At 47.7% G+C, this 17,730-nt stretch overlaps 1 protein-coding gene across 5 annotated transcripts in view; it reads right to left on the bottom strand.

Moving 5' to 3' along the window:
* LOC146820739 (uncharacterized) overlaps nucleotides 1-17,730 on the bottom strand; it is a 669,677-nt gene that overhangs the window by 160,248 nt on the left and 491,699 nt on the right. For all 5 annotated transcript variants that reach the window (XM_085611515.1, XM_085611516.1, XM_085611512.1 and 2 more), the window contains one exon: nucleotides 4,841-4,886. In XM_085611515.1, the coding sequence (XP_085467641.1) occupies nucleotides 4,841-4,886 (46 nt within the window). The remainder of the gene's footprint in view (nucleotides 1-4,840; nucleotides 4,887-17,730) is intronic.

Below are 17,730 nucleotides of genomic sequence, written 5' to 3'. Positions count from 1 at the left end.
TTATACAAATTCCCTTCCCACGTACCGCAAAAGAACTCCGGGCCTTCCTGGGGCTCCTGGGATATTATAGGAGATTCATACCCCGGTTCTCCCAGATAGCTGCCCCCCTGACAGATCTATTACACAAATCAGTAAAAACAGAAGTCATGGTAAGGAATCCCAGCCCCACAGTAGTTCAAGCATTCCACACCCTGAAAACCACCCTAACCTCAGACGCTGTATTGGCTAGCCCTGATTATAGCTTGCCGTTTATACTCCAAACTGACGCCTCCGATCAAGGGCTGGGGGCTGTCCTGTCTCAAGTAACCCAACAAGGGGAGGAGAAACCCATACTGTATATCAGTAGAAAATTGTTCCCCAGGGAACAGAACTATGCAGTCATCGAAAAGGAAGCCCTGGCCATCAAATGGGCCATCGACGCCTTGAAGTATTATCTGGAAGGAAGGGTATACCGATCATGCGCCGTTAGAATGGTTGGCGCGGAACAAGGGAAACAACGATAGAGTGCTAGGGTGGTTTTTATCCCTCCAACCATATCGCTTTCACACCAAACATCGTAAAGGAAGCGAACAAGCAAACGTAGACTTTCTATCTCGATTTCCTCAAACACAACCCCCTACGAGAAGGACAGCAAGGGAAAGGGGATGTGAGAAGGGAGCGGGTTCCCCCCGTCACTTACCTTCCGGGGACCCCCGTATCCCCAGGTCTCGGGGAGCCAGGAGAGTTGACACCCGACGTCACAAGTCCGTCGAACAGATGACGGAAAAGATAACCACCCCCCCTTCTCCTTCCCCTTCACAGGGACGAGTCAGCGACGTGGAGAGCGCGGTAGGAGGAGGGGCTAACCCCGGAAGCACTACTGACCAGGTAGTGAAAAGAGACGGTGGACACAGGATCGAGGAGGAAGCGGTCGAAGGACTAGGAGAAGCGAAAGGCGGAAACAACGGAGAAGAAGGACGCGAGGACAGAGATCGAGTCGGGACAAAGACCGAAGACGACGGATATACCGAAGACGACGAGACGTGGTGCGAGGAGTGGTGGTCCCCACCGGAGGAGGCTGGAGAGCGGCCGCAACTCAAGGAGAGTTGCGGCGGAGCCTGTGAGTAACCCTGAGCGAGGGCGAAAGAGGAGCGGGTGGAGATTGGGACCGGGTACAAGAGGGGAGGGATTGGCTAACGATAGGGAGAACTGTTTATAGTAAAGTCCGCATTTGCCTCCGTAACCTTGGGTTGTCGATAGTGATGATTAGTCACCCCTAGGTCTGCACTCACCTGAAAACCCCTCCCCCTTTTTATGTTTGTCGTTTATGGGTTGCCTAGGGGGCGTATACACTGTCGAAGAAGAGAGTACGAGGCCCTTTCTTAACGTGCAATAGGCACTCCTGATCTAAACCTTATTCCTATCACCCCCCCTTAAAACCTCTTCACCATTCTCGACCGAGTTCACTTGTAAAGACAAACACCCTCCTTAGAAAAGAGGAAAGCACAATTCACATGTGGTGTTGCGGTGATGGTTTACACCCTTGGCACATCCAGTATAAGTTACTGACAGCCGTCTTTTCCTCTCTCCTATGAGCCTCCCTGGGACGAATGTGGGTCCGGATATACAACTAGGAGAGGAAGAATCCCCCAAAGAACTAGGAGCGGTCGGAAGAGGCGGAGAACCATCAGTCAAAGGACCAGTAATGGCAGACGAACCACAGGGGACTGTTGAGACACCTATACAACCCTCGAGTGGCCCAATACCTGTCATTTCTAATAAAACTCGCAGAGCATCTCACTATATACAGCCTCCTCGTCTGATTATCCGACCCGCCCTCCCACACACCCACATATCCTAAATACAACATAAGGGGGGTAGCTATCAAAAGGCAGGCCTACTCGCTTTGTCAGGGTGTCCCACATTAAAAAAACTGAAATATGTCATAATGGACCAATGCAACATCATTACAATCACTATGGTTGATTTCCTCTTACAATTAAATTCACTGGAGTATGTATGGTTTCACTGTTAACCTTATTTTTGTTAAGCATTTCAAAACATTTCAAAGGCTTTTATTAAAACATGTAAAGAGTCAGTGTTAACTTTGTTACTGTCAATAAAACATCTCTTTAAATTTTATTGTAACATAATGATTCACTGTTCATTTTGATCTTTGTCATTAAAGCACAAAATTTAAATAAAAATGAGCACAAGTTTTTCTCCTATTTTGAACATGGTACAAGTGCAGACTTATGACCCACCAACCCATAACCCAGAGCCCATGAGAAAAAACACGAAGCTCTAGAAGTGCTTGAAACCATGTGAAAACTCACCGAGGAGACTTTAAAAAAGAGATTTAGTGAGGGTTCCTGTGGGGAATGCTACACTCCTTGCAACTCCACAAAAATGTATGACAGTGTTGGGGGAGCTCCTGCCCTTTCTATTGCGTTACCACAAGCAGAAATGCAACATTTAAAACACCCTTAAAAGGGCTTATGGAGTAAACTACTAATACCATCCATTAATTTACAAATATGTGCAAGTAGGCAGGTTGGAATACCTATCTGGACACCGTCCTAAGCTAGGGTGATACTTTCTTACAATGGCATTCATTAGAACAGCAGTTATTGACCTTTTGAATTCCTAGGACCCCTATTGACTCATTACTGGACTCTGGGGACCCCCCCCCCTCCCCCACCGAGTCATTATTGGAAGTCAGGGACCATCGGCCTATGCAATTTCTGTGATTTGAACCTTAAAACAATACAAAAAATATAGAAATAAGTATTCACCAAACAACTTCTAAAATATTTAAATATTTTGTTTAATTCATAATCAAATATAGAAAAAGTTTTCACATTTTCAATTTGTATTCTTTATATCCATGTACTATAGTAATTTTAATGTAATAATCTTAATATAATTTATTTTTGTAAAATGGTTGTTGACCCCCTGAGTAGGCTGTGCAGTACCGCAGGGGTCCTCAGACCCCAGCTTAAGACCCACTGCATTAGAAAATGGAAAGACTCATCTTATAACCTGATGATAATGGATACAATATTCAATTTTGACATAGTAAATGAAACATTACAATAATAATAAAAAATGAATATGAACATGAGTCTTTCTTCTACATTCAACATGCTGTACGCAGCCTTGGGATACACCAACAGGGGTCCCCACACCTCTTATCGAAAGCCCAAGTTCTAAAAATGCATACAACTCAGTGAAAACTTTTGTGAGATCACCAGTTTAACCCCCTAGGGACTTAGGGTTACTTTAAGATTTTTTTATTATTGAGGCTTCATTGGGGACTGCCGAAATCCTGGCAGCCCACACACGCACGCTTGGCTTTAGATTACTGATGTCCCCTTGCCCTTCATGATGCATTTGGAGAACCACATACAAATTTTAAAACACCCTTGCAGGGGTATATTGGGCACTCCAGGCCCAGCCGATCAGAGCCTGGGGCAACCCATTAATGAGAGTGCCAGAAGATAAAGATAAAAGTGCATTTCCTTTTATCAATTTCTTTTTATTTTAAAAGAGTGCACTGGTACTGGTCAGGGCACCCACATGTATTACTTTACTTGGAGGCTGTGAGGGGACTCCCCACAGCCCCTTCTGGCTCCCTCATGCTCAGCTGGACTCCACATGGATGGGTGCCAGCAGTTCTCTCTTTTCCTGCTCATGCTTCATGCAGGCAGAAACAGCTGATCGGGTGTGCCATTTCCCCTGCCGACACAGTCACAGGAGGCTGGGGGAAGCATGCTCCTGAGGCTCTGGCTGCCCTGATGCCTCAAGACCCCCTGCTACATCCCTAGGGAGTTGGGGGCCTTTGGGGCCCAGTTAAAAGCGAGCATGGTGGCTTTTACCTTGTTCCTGACCTTTTGTGTTAAGCCTTATCATCTGGAGGGGGAGGAGGCTTCCAAGGACCTTGAATAGAAAACATGGGAGGACACCAAGTCCTCCTGTGGACTGAACTTCTTTCAGCATTTCCCGCCCCCCCCAACAGTGGACAGTTTTACGCACTTTTGGTAACCACCAGGAGAGGTCTCTTCAAGCTTCTGTGTCCCACCCCATGGCCCTGGTGTTCAGCATGTACCCTCTCTGCCCCCTTATGTGGTCTTTCATGTTTTTTCCTGTAATGGTTGCAACAACATTGTCTCTATATTGTGGCAAGCAATTAGGATGTGCCCTTTCATTTCGAATAAACATATTTTGACCCAAACTGTCCAAACTGTTTACCGGCGATAATCCCTTGATACCCCCACCGAGCACCTATTTAAATGCTAATTTCTCAAAAAAGCTGAACAAATTTACACCAAATAACGAAAAGTTAGCTTTTTGAATAACGTTGTGACTTTTTACCACATTCAGCTGTTTTTGATTGCACAAGACAGCAACGTTTGTTATGGGTATTAAAATACAAAATCATACTTTTTGAAACCCACCTACATTTATCGTGACCCCCGGTTTACGGATCAGCCAAAGTTGAGGAACTTTTTGGGGGAAATATCTGTGCTGATTCTTCAAATAGTGGCGAAGTTATTAAAGAAACAAAAATACCTTTTCTATGGACTGACCTAACTATAGCATTGCTAGGGTGTATCTATAGTTAGGTCAGGGCTTTCAAAGGAAGAGATCTTTTTAATTTAAGTTGTGACATACACCTGAATGTACAGGCCTGTTTCAGAAAGTATTTCCTGGTAGAGCTTACACAACCAACCTTCCTCGTTGCCACCTCGTGGAAAATAGGTTTTAGGGAACAAAGATTTTTTCATGTTTATTCATGTCTTACGTCTTGAAACGTGATAGGAATGCTTTCAGAGTTTTGAAGTAAATAAAATTCACATACCACTTTCGCCCAAATTCCTCAGGCATAGACATGACTGGCATACAACCTACGAATACAAAAATAAGATAATTAGAAAAAAAACGATGCACATTGATAAGTAGCTTGGGCTGAAAACTATGCAATGGTGTACTGTATTGTATAGTTGCATCTATTTGCAGTGTGAGAGCCACAGTCCATTATCAGATGGGTAGAAATGCTCCACCATAGGGGTAGTGCATGATTAGCTGAGTTTAGCATTTGTAGCAAGCATTTTGATGTGCATGAGTGATCAGAGAGGTGCTCCTGTGGTTTCATAGCAGACAGGGCCTAGCAGTGTAATGTAGAAGAAGGTGTGAGACGTCTGCAGACAAATTTATCTGGATGGCGTGTGTTGGTAGAAGTCCAAAAGGGTGGAGGAGGGAGGTAGGAAGACAAAGATATACACACATGTCCCTCCCAGCAGTTCCACAGCAAGCACAAAGCAGGTAAGCAACAGAGGGAATTAATCCAGTTCACTGTAATGTACACATTAAGAGCCACATAGACATTTGCGCCGCCGGAACGTCACATTTTTGATGTTCCTGTGGTGCAATGTGCCGGGGCACATTTACAAGGCCACGTAAAGCCACATGGATTTCCATGACCTTGTAAATATGTGCCCCTTTTACGCAGAACACTGCATGAAAGGGGTGTTCCATGGGTGCTGCTGTGTGTGTTCCCACGCAACATCCATGCAATCTGAAGCATTCCCAGATTTACGAGAAATCGTGAACCTGGGAATGCGTCAGATTCTAACGCCACCCCAGAAGTGGCTAACGCCACCCCAGGGGTAGCGTTAGGGAGGCAGGACAAGGAGAATTTTTTCCATTTCTCCTCGTTTTTTCCTTTTTCTATTCTGCAGCACACATAGTGAGAGAAAATCTCCTGAATTGATTGATTTTGTGCAGGAAGGTGTCCCTTCCTGCACAAAATCAATCAGCCCTGCATTGCAGGCACCCTTGCACCATGGTGCAAGGGTGCCTGTGTTGGCGCATGGCAGCTCATTGAGCATCAGCATAGGGGAAAATCTGGGAATGCTTCAGATTCCATGGGTGTAGTTGGGAACACCCACAGCACAACCCATGGAACTCCCCTTTCACGCAGTGTTCGGCGTGGAAGGGGCATACATTTACAAGGCCATGAACATCCACATGAAGTGGCTTTATGTGGCCTCGTAAATATGCCCCGGCAAATTGCACCACCAGAACATTAAAAAAGTGACGTTCGGGCGGTGCAAAAGTGCAGCAAGGGGCCTCATAAATTAGGCCTTTTTTTGAGACTGACACGAAGACATCAAGAGGAATGGATTTAAACATAGCAAAGGAGTACAGGGTAATCCAATACAAGTCAACATACATATATATTCCATTTGTTTGTTTGCTCATAAACTGAAAGCAAAACATAAAGAGCGGTCTGTTTACGTAACACAATTGAAGCAAGGAGAAAAATAGGATGCCTGCAATGGATGCCAGGACTTTCTCCTGAGAAACTGATAGGGATTCTGGGAGGAAAAGATTTTTGGATCTCTGTGGAGAGGCACCCTGGTTTGCAGATGAGCTGAGTGAGATCATTCACATTTATCAGGGGCATGCCAATAACACGTCTCTTACAGTGGCTGGTACAAATGCCTGGTCTGCTGGTGCATGTGGCAGGGATGAGGTGAGTGGTTGATGATGGGAGCTCATCTGTGTTTTCGGGTAAAATTCACACCATTTGTTAAACGGTGTGTTTTTATTAGTACTATTTAGGTGGAATGTTACAAGAAACAAACCAGCTGGGTGTTAATACGGCTCTGTCAATCAATCAATCAATACTCTATTTCGCATTTAAAATCAAAATGCATAAAAAGTTCATACAAAAATATACAAACATGTCAATAAGTTAATAAAAAAGGCGTGTCTAAAAACTTTTCCATAAAAACCTAAAAACAGCATATATTATCTTGATAATTCATTTATACCCCAGTGCAGTTGGGTTTACTTTTTCTAAGCTTATTATGCAAGGTTTAGAATGTAATCACATGCTCGCTAATCTATGAGTTTTTAGGGCTGCACATTAGAACGAAGCCACCGCAAAACATACATAAGGTGTCTCTAGTTGTAACATAACAGACAGTGCAGTGATGTAATTGCGCAAGCAAAATTACTTCAGGAGTGGAATAATAAACCTTTTCCTCCCCATTTTGTAAAAATTAAAAAAATATAATGTGTGTACAATGGATTGTTTTGAGCGGGAATCACACGGACAACGATCCAATAGATTCTGGGAGAACACATTTGCTAGATAGCCACCATTAATGTTACATAACCCAAACGGAATCTTATTAGCATATAATGATGGCGGTTATTGCTCACACGAGTAAGATATGACAATGGGCCATGCAACAAATAATAATAATAATAATAGGAGGTCTCTTATTGATATGGCTCTGTCATTTTTGTCCTATTGAAATGCACTGTAGAAAATTACTGGTCTGGAGTATCATACAAATGAGCATGTAGGAATTGTGTTTTCTGTAGCGTCCTAAGGACCTAAGAGAGCCTTAAGAGATGGCTGCTGTGAAAACTTCTGAAACCAATCTGGTGCCTACTGATTTTTCTACAGTTGAGGAATCCATTAGAATCTTTTGCATTTAACTCTTTCCAAGAGAACTGAATTAAATGAGTGTGAGAGGTGAATGCAGAAAGAAACCATCTGTTTAAAAAACATGTGAGGAGAAGTAAAGATGTGTAGCCAAATATGCAAACCTCTGTTTTTTTAGGCAAAAAATATTCTTTCAATGAGAAAAATTCTGAGAAATTCCTTTCTCTGTCCAACATCCCCTCCGCATGTGGGTCCCTTGCTCACTTTGCCACTGGATTCAAGCTAGCCTGGCTGATGAGGGGTGTTACTCAAAACCGGTCCCAGGATGCTTGGTTGTGGTCCAGCGACGACCTGGCTTAGCAATTCAGGCTGGGCTGTTCCCAGGAGGCACAGGGTCAAGACTGATTTGCATATAGCTGGGTCTCAACTGGGGTGGCGAAGTGAGTTGAAGAACGATGATGGATTCAACCCAGATCTGTGCTCGGGGGTGAGTGTCTGAAAAGTTTCAGCGCTCTGTCCATCATCTCCTTGTGTTTGCTTTGTACATCCCCTTTTTAAATCTGTTCTTAATATTATCACTCCACTCTGTTGTTAATGTTTGAAGTCTTAACTTTTTTCTTCTATTCTCCCACTTGCACATATCAATAGTTGTATCTTCCTGCATTAACGTGCACTAGCTTAAAAACGTTTTTGTTGTGTGTTAATTATAACGAAATTATTAAATATGCTTATAAATATAAATCTACAGTCTATAAAATGTCTTTCTATACCTTATAAACAACTACACACAAAGGTAATTAGTTAATCATTTTAAAATAAGTAGCATTGTAATCAGACAGAAAAATTAGGGAACTTTCAAAATACACTGAAATTGGTATGAATTATCCAATTTTCTGGGCTCATTTTAAATGTATTATACACAAAAATGAAAAGGAATGCTTAAGACAGTCATTTATTTCATGATCTTGTAGTAGCAGAGCTGAGAACCGTGTTAACTAAATGTTTTGTGTTTTGCACAGGAAACTATCGTTTGGCCGTCTGCACAGGAAAATGAATGATTCTAAACTGTGTTCTCCTTAAACAGGTCTCCCAGTGGTGACACATTCTGTAAGCTAGGTGAACATTCTAGTTCTTTTAGGTGGAAAAGGTGTAGTGATATCTGGGTTGATTCTGGAATGAAACTTGTCTCGGATAGAAGTAATTAATTCCCTGGGTAGATATTAATTGGCTAAAAGTCAATAAAAATGTAGCATTTTGGAAGTGTACAGCTGTCTGATTTATAAGCATCTTTAGTGATTCTTCTTGGTGTTTCTTTGTTTCGTGAAAGCAGTACGGTGGCCAGAAAAATTTCAGAATTTCAGTGAGTTAATTCAGAATAGAAGATGGGTGTGGTCAAGCAAGATGGCCAACAAGACGTGCTGGCAGGGAGCTCCTAAGCCCTCCACCTTAATCCTGCCTCATCCTGCTAGTTCCCTGATCCCCTGCTTCATTGCCAGGATTTCAGCCTGATGAGGGGTTGCAAATGGCCTCATGTCCAGCAGGGAAGGAATGCGAGCCCGGTGGCACTTGACTGAGGCTGGAAGCCACGCAGAGCATGTGGCTGGGCGGCATACGGCCCATGAGCTGGCAGACCACCGTGTTGCCCTCTGTTGGCGTGGGGTGTCTTGCCGGAGCCTGAGAAGCGACACCTGGAGCAATCCTGTGTGAAGACCTAAGCCCTGGGGCCGCTGTGAGACTGTGGAGGGTGCCCGCAAGGCAGTGAGGAGAGAGGACACGGCTCGGGAGATTGCGGGTCACCATGCAGCCTTCTACTGATGCATAGTGCCCGCCCGGGCTTGGCGTGAGAGAGTTCCTAACCCGAGGGAGAAGCGGGGTCTGGTCTAGCGGGCTGTGTTGCAGCTGAAGGGAATGGAGGGGGCCCGATCACCCTGGAAGACAGTTGTCTCGGATATGAGGACCAGGGGACTTGGAGGCGCAGAGCGCGGCCGAATAAACTGGGGCAATGGACGTTGAGGAGGGGTACGGTCTAAAAGTCACGTGCCATCCTAAACAACCCTTTGGACTGGTATGGGGCTTCTTAAGAAGGTCCAGTCTGGAGCAGCTATCTGTGGCCATGAGGCAAGGAACAACGTTGCAGACTGCTGCGGCCCGAAAAACAGAGACTTTAGTGCCAGATACTGCAGGCTGGAGCCTGATCGTGGGAGGCTCGCTGGGGCCTTCTCGCCCACGCCCATTTTTTAATTACACAACTGGCCCGCCAGTGGAGACACTCAGACTGGGCACTTGAACTTACCGAGGTGAGCAGCAGAAAGCCTGCACCCTGTTCTGGGGCTTGATGATATAGGGACCCAGGCAGCAGGAAAAAATTCCCTGAAGGGGCTCCAGCGGTCAACCGGGGGCAGACCTATTTCAGAAGAGGCCCTTAGGACATGGTGAAGAAAGGTGCAGCTGGACCCTGAAAGTAAGTCCCCCTAAGACTGCTAAATTTGGTGTCCTGGGAAGCAAACAAACTTGACTCCCGGGTGGGCCCTTAGCTGGCAATTTCTCTCCAGAGAGATGGGGACCTGTGGTGTCAGGATGGTGCACGGGAAGACTGCTCGGGAGTCGCAGCAGCTGTGCATGGAACATTTTACAGGCGTGCGGAGGGCTGGAGAACTGCAGCTAGATAGACGGAGTGTGTCTCCTCCAACGGAGCCTTTAGGCTCGCTAATCCTGGCAGCAATTGAAAGCTCAAAGAAAGTCCTGGAATACAAAATGGAAGTCATCACCATACAAGTAAATTTGCTGCGCCCTGATCTTTGAGGTGTTTCCAAACATACCAAGGAGACTGAAGGCATGGTACAGGCGCTAAGCAGGAGGTGACGGACTTGATGGACACACTTCGTACACTTTCAGAGCGAGCTACCCAATCTGGAGGATACAGAGGGAAGAGCTAGACTTTGTAATTTGCGAATTGTGGGGTTCCCGAAGCAGAGCGAGGGGGACTCCACCTAACTGTTTCTTGAATACTGGCTTATCGGACTGTTAGGGATAGGAATCCTACAGAACTTCTTTGTGATTGAAAGAGCGCATCAGGCACTGGTGAGACGTCCCCATCTGGGACTTCTCCTACGGCCATTTTTGCTAAGGTTCTCAAATATAGGGATTGGGTCAATATCCTACAATGGGCCAGTATTAATGGGAACCCCAGATTTGAAGGGAACACAATAAGTATTTTCCCATTCTACAAGTGCAGGGTTCAGGCCCAAAGAAATAAAATCTTTTCTGGACTACGGCCACTCAAATTACACTATATGCTCCTGTCAGGCCAATTTGAAGGTTCTGGATGGGGGTCACTCTCACTTTTTTGGCTCCCCAGAGGAGACCTCGGACTGGCTGGAACTGAGGGAAAGCTCTGGGTCAGGCCAGGTCCCAGGAGGAAGCCAACAAGTGGCACAGCCCAGAGAAACACCCAGTGGCTTTCTTTGCTGAGAGACAGAGATGGGAAATGGCCAAGAACGATGAGGCGCAATGCATACAAGTGCAGTTATATGGCACCATGGACATCTCTATGGTCTTAGAAACAGCCGCCTCACAGTCATCATCACAGAACACGGACATATGATGAACTGTTGCCTGGGTGCAGTCTGAGGGGGAGGGGTCAGGGGTATTTGGGCTGGATTGGGGGGGGAATGACAGCCCCCATCATGGAATGGGCCCTGGACTGCTAAAGGCAGGGACACCACAAAGACTTGGCAAGGTGATCCATGGGGATGCTGGGATGTGCACTGTGACACTTGACCATCCTTGACTTCCCTGTGGGAACAATACAAGTGCTGCTGGGGGATGGACCCTTTTCTTCCTAGATGCGACCCCACGGGGGAGCACTGGGGAGAGTTGTGTCAGGACTCCCCCGCTACTGTACCTTTAAAATTTTTCTTGTCACAGATTGAACTCAGTTGTTAGATTGTGCGGTTGGGATTTCATAATGTGGTATTGCTGGTGAGGGAGGGTGTGAGGTGTTCGACTATTATGGGTGTGGGGAGACATCCCGTTTTGTTGTATCTAGGTGTTTACCCGGGGGAGGGAATGGGGTTTGGTTGGGATTGTGTTCTTTTTCGATATGCAGTGTGACCGAGGCATTGCAACAGGTCTTGATGAAAGTACAAGCAAGCATGTGTGGTGCCAAGCTTTATGGAGCTCTAGCGATCCCTGCCCTGGTGGGAGGGGGCTGTCAAGGCATGACATCTGGTCACATGGCAGGGGGTTGAAGCTCATCTCTTGGTACACCAGGGGCCTGCACGACTACACAAAACGATACTGAGTTGATACCTACCTAAAACAATATGAGGTGTGCATAGCAATGAGGCAGGAGACTCACATGGTTGATGATGAATTCTAAACTTAGGAAAAAATGGCAGGACAGTTATACTCTTTCACCTATTTGACATACGCCAGGGGTGTGTCTAGATGGATTGCCCCAGGAGTACAGTTCCAGTATAGGGAGACCCAGGCCGATGTCGAGGGCCGACATGTCCTCCTTTACAAGCTTTTAGATGGCATGGAGGTGTGCCTACAGAACGTCTATGCCCCTAAACATGACCAGAAGGGATTTTTTTTAGGCTTCGTGACCTCTTGACACCATACCTTGGCATCCCTCTGATCTGGGCGGGTAATTTTAATTGTATCCCTGATAGTAGACTTGATAGAAATTCTACACGGGAGTTGGCCAAAATGAGCATGGGGGCGCATTAACTGACGTCATGGAGCAGGTGGACTGTATAGATACCTGGAGAACACTCTACCCCACGAAGAGAAAGTCAGAGGTCCATCATAAGCGTAGTAGGTTGGATAGGATACTGGCATCCTGGGACCCAGGGGACCAAATACAAGCTGTGGACACTTGGGCATATTCTTATCAGATCACGCGACGGTGCTCCTTACATGTGCTTGGGCTCGTGGCCGACTGGCGGTTCTTCCCTGGCGCCTACAGCGGGAAACCTTGAGGGACACTGAATTCAGATCAGATATTAGTGACTTGCTTACTGGTTCCTTTGCGGAAAACTGGAGGCCAGCCATTACAACAGCACTGGAATTAATCTGCTCAAGGTGGTCCGGCATGGGGACTGTCTCACGAAGACAACTGGTGTGAAACGCAAACTGCAAAGTGACCTCAGGGTACAAGAGCAGATATTAGCCTGCATACAAAGGGACACTTCTGGCAGCCCATCCTCCAAAGCAGAGACACAGACAGTGTGGCACACCATAGGAGGCATATGGGACACATATGAGAGCGATCACCGCCCTGGTGGAAGAGGGCTGTGGAGGCAGGGACATCTATTTACATGGCAGTGGAAAGTAAAGCTCATCCCATGGAAAACCTAGGGCCTGCATGACTACTCTAAACAATACAGAGTTCGTACCTACCCAAGACGATATTGGGTGGGCATAGCAATGCTGCAGGAGACTTACATGGTTGACAATGAAGCTGTTAAACTAGGGAAAAATGGCAGGCCAGGTGTAATCTTGCACTTATTCAACATACATCAGGGGTGAGTCTATATGGATTTCCCCGGGAGTACGGTTTCAGCATCCAGAGACCCAGGCTGATGTTGAGGGGTGGCATGTACCGCTTTACAGGCTTTTGGATGCCATGAAGGTGAGCCTACTGAACGTCTATGCCCCTAACCATGAGGACAAGGGAGATTTTTGAGGCTCCGTGACCTACATGGGCATCCCTCTGATCTGGGCGGGTGATTTTAATTGTATCTTGAATAGTGGACTTGATAGAATTCCTATGCAGGAGTTGGTCAACCCAGGCATGGCAGGCATATTACCTGAAATCGTGAAGCAAGTGCACTGCATTGATACCTGGAGAACTCTTTAGCCCACGAAGAGTGAGTTTACTTAAGACTCAGAATTCCATCATATGCATGTAGGCTAGATAGTATACTGGTATCCCGGAACCTATGGGATCGAATACAGGTGTGGCATACCTGGGCAGATACTTATTGGTTCACGCACCAGCGACCCTAACATGTACTTGGGCTGGTGCCCAATCAGCTGTTCCTACCTGGCAACTCCAGCCAGAAACTTGAGGGATACTGCATACAGGTAAGATATTAGAAATGAGCTTACTAGTTACTTTGCTGAAAACTGGGGGTCGGCCTCTACAAGAGCACTGGAATGGAACGCGCTCAAGGTGGTCCTGCTTGGGGAGTGTATCACGAAGGCATGTATGTCAAAAGCAAACTGCAAATCGGCCTCAGGGTACAAGAGCAGAAATTAGCTTGCATGCAAAGGGATATTTCTGGCAGCCCGTCCTCCAAAGCAGAGAAATAGACAGTGTGGCGGACCATAGGAGACATATGGGACACACAGGATAAGTTCACTCGGAAGGACTATAGGCAGAGGTGACACCGAGAGGGTGATGAGCCGGGTAGACTTTTGGTCTGACTCTTTCGGTGCGAGAGGCTCCCACCCATAATCATGGCAGTGAGGGGTCGTCAGGTTGATTTGGTACATACACAGGTAGCAATCAATGGCGAGCTGCAACACCATCTGTCTGCACTTTACAAGAGGCCAAATGATCGGGGGATGTGGCAGGGACGAATTTCTTGAGACGCATTGTAGTGTCGACCCTCAGCAGGGAGCAGAAGACGGCCCTGGATGCAGACCTCACTAGAGAGGAATTACTGAAGGCCATCAAGAGTATGCCATATAGAAGTCACCGGGCAAGGATGGCATACCCTCTTATTTCTATCAGACCTATTCGGACTTGTTGGTGGATCGGCTACTAGAGGTGTTCCAGGACGCCCGACAGTCGGGTGGTCTACCGAAGTCTATTTATTAGGCTCTTATTATCATGTTGCTTAATCCAGATCGTAACCTAGAACTCATGGGCACTTATCGTCCATTGTCCATGATTAACACTGACTCTAAGGTGCTAGAAAAGACACTAGCTAATCACCTGAAGCCAGTGATCCCAAGCTTGATCCATGATGACCAGTGCAGGTTTGATAGCTTTGGATATAGAGAGGGTATTTGATGCCCTGGACTGGGTCTTTCTCCAGGAGGTAATGAGACGTATGGCATTCGGCCCTGGGTTTCTGAAATGGGTCTCCCTACTGCATGGGTACTCACAAACTTTCTCTCGGGGGTCAAATTTACAGTGTGGTTTGTGGCCGAGGGCTGCACCGGTGGGGGTGGGGTCAGAGGGGGAGGGGCAGGGCAAAAGCAACAAAAAATTGTGACCATGAGGTTGAACACAGGTCCCTGCAGCAGACGCCTTCGTCCACTGAGCCACCAGATCCAACATACACACATCTCTCTCTCTCCCCAGCTCCGTCTCCCTCCCCCTCCCTCCCTTCCTCTCCCTCCCTCCCTCTGTCTCTCTCCGTCTCCCTCCCTCTGTCTCCCTCCCTCTCCCTCCCTCCGTCTCTCTCCCTCCCTCTGTCTCCCTCCCTCCATCTCTCCCTGTCTCTCTCCCTCCCTTTGTCTCTCTCCCTCTGTCTCCATCCGTCTCCCTCCCTCCCTCTGTCTCCCTCCATCTCCCTCCCTCCGTCTCCCTCCCTTTGTCTCCCTCCCTCTATCTCTCTGTCTCTCTCCCTGTCTCTCTCCCTCCATATGTCTCCCTCCCTCTCCCTTCCTCCCTGTCTCCCTCTCCCTCTGTCTCCCTCCCTCCCTCCCTCTGTCACCCTCTGTCACCCTCCGTCTCCCTCCCTCTCCCTCCCTCTCCGTCTCACTCCGTCTCACTCCGTCTCACTCCCTCTGTCTCCCTCCCTCTGTCTCCCTCCCTCTGTCTCCCTCCCTCCCTCTGTCTCCCTCCCTCTGTCTCCCTCCCTCCGTCTCCCTCCCTCCGTCTCCCTCCCTCCGTCTCCCTCCCTCCGTCTCCCTCCGTCTCCCTCCCTCTCCCTCCCTCTCCCTCCCTCCGTCTCCCTCCCTCTCCCTCCGTCCGTCTCCCTCACTCCATCTCTCTCTCTCTGTCTCCCTCCCTCGATCTCTCCCTGTCTCTCTCCCTGTCTCTCTCCCTCCCTCCCTCTCCCTCTTTCTCTCTCCCTCTGTCTCCCTCCGTCTCCCTCCTCCCTCTGTCTAAATCCGTCTCCCTCCCTCCCTCTCCCTCTCCCTCCCTCCCTCCGTCCGTCTCCCTCCATCTCTCTCCCTCCCCCTCCCTCCCTGTCTCCCTCCCTCCGTCACTCTCTCTGTCTCCCTCGCTCTATCTCTCCCTGTTTCTCTCCCTCCCTCTGTCTCTATCCCTCTCTCCCTCCGTCTCCCTTTCCCTCCCTCCCTCTGTCACCCTCCGTCTCCCTCCCTCTGTTTCCCTCCCTCTCTGTCTCCCTCTCTGTCTCCCTTCCTCTCCCTCCCTCTGCCTCCCTCTGTCTCCCTCCCTCTGTCTCCCCCAGACTGCGTCTCTCTGTCTCCCTCTCTCTGTCATCCTCTGTCTCCCTTCCTCTCCCTCTGTCTCCCTCTCCCTTCCTCCGTCGCCCTCTGTCATCTCACCCAGTGTGTGTGTCAGCCCTCAGCCCGGGCTGAGAGAGCTTCCCAGCGCGCGCACACAGACAGCTTCCCAGCGCGCACACAAAGACGCACCCGAGTACTTCACAGGTCTTTAAAAGACCATTTACATGTTAATAATGCTTTGTCGTATTTCACCTCTTTAGGCCCCTGCATCTCCACTTTGACAATCACTGGATTCCCCCGGCCCCCACAGAGCAGAGTCTCAGAGTCCGGGCTGCTGCAGTGTTTGCTAACACTATTTAATATTTTTGTTTTTTAAACACAGGTAGGATGTCTGCAAGGTCCGCGGGCCGCCAAGGAAGGCTTGCCTGGCCGCTGGCGGCCCGCGGGCCGTACTATGAGTAACCGTGCCCTACTGTATGCGAACTCTTCGCCAAGGGTTAAGTCAGGCAGCTACATATGTGATGCCTGGCCATGACAGTGTGGTACAAGGAAGGGTTGCCCGCTCTCCCAGTTACTGTTCATCCTGGGGGTGGAACCCCCTGCAATCCACATACGTGCTAAGTTGGGGAGATGGGCCATAGGGGTGGGAGCGACGGATCATTTGGTCTCTTTATATGCGGACGAAACCTTTGTCTACCTACAGCAGCTGGATCTTTCGGTACCACTCCTTCTTCAGGAGCTGTTGGGATTTGATAAGGCATTCCCGGCCTCCATGTGAATCAGGGAAAATCGCTAATATTCATCCTAGAAGACGCCTTGCCCCAGGTTGGTTTACCATGGGAGCTAGAGGCATTTAGAAATCTAGGTGGCTCATGCGGAAGAGAAACCATATTCCAACAATATGGGCAGGGTACTAACTGGACTGCAAGCCTCAGTGGTGCTCTGGGAAACACCGCCGCTGTTCGTGGATGGTAGAATCTCACTGGCTAAAATTGTGTTATTCCTGAGATATCTGTATATACTGCCGAACTCATAATGTTTGATTCATAGGAACACCTTCAGACAGCTTGAATCCCTCCTGGTGGCACTGGTCTGGAATGGTAAATGCAGCAGGGTAGGCCTCCAAATTCTTAAGCTAAACCCTAAACGAGGTGGGCTAGGTCTTCCGTACCTCAAGCTGTATTATCTGGTGACACAGCTGCAGCATGGGGTCAGATGGTGCACAGAAGTAGATAACTGGGAAAAACATATCCTGGTGGGAGCCCTGGAAGCCGCGCATCTGCGTCTATATTGATGGTGGGATCATGGCACAATAAAACTCACCGATTTGTAGTCACCCGAGCGTGGAGGAGTGCCATCTGGAAGGTGTTCTGCCATTTTCCAGAAAGCTCCAGATATTGTGGATACCTCAATTTGCAGACCTTAATTGTGAGTTATCCTTGGCCAGGAGAAGAGACGGGGGATGTGAGTTGCTTGGTGACCTATACCCAGCAGACAACTGTCTCACCTTTCAAGAAGCACAGGAGCCGCTTGGGGTGGGCCTGGGACAGTTCTTACAATTTGCGGCCCTGATTATGGTAGCAAGAAGATTGTGGCCTAGCTTACTGGCCATGCCAAGAGAAGCCTGCACTCTGGGTGTGATACTAGAGCTTGGATCCTCCCGGAGACTGGTGTGTCGAGCTAATAATATGATGTTGATTTTAAATAATGGAACTACACATTGTAATTTCAATGCATTGGCACAGCTGCAAGTTATATGTTTTACTGACAGTGACTGTCATTTTAGATGCTTATTAGTATTACATGATTAAACTTCAAAATAAAGCAGTTAAAAAATCATAATGGAACTTGTTATGAATGGTACTGATAACAATTCAGACTCAAATAGGATAGGCAAGTCCCCTTACAAA

Source organism: Triturus cristatus, chromosome 6 (genome assembly GCF_964204655.1).
Source record: "Triturus cristatus chromosome 6, aTriCri1.1, whole genome shotgun sequence".
Taxonomy (NCBI): Eukaryota; Metazoa; Chordata; class Amphibia; order Caudata; family Salamandridae; genus Triturus; species Triturus cristatus.
This window is presented reverse-complemented; position numbering and strand designations above follow the sequence as displayed.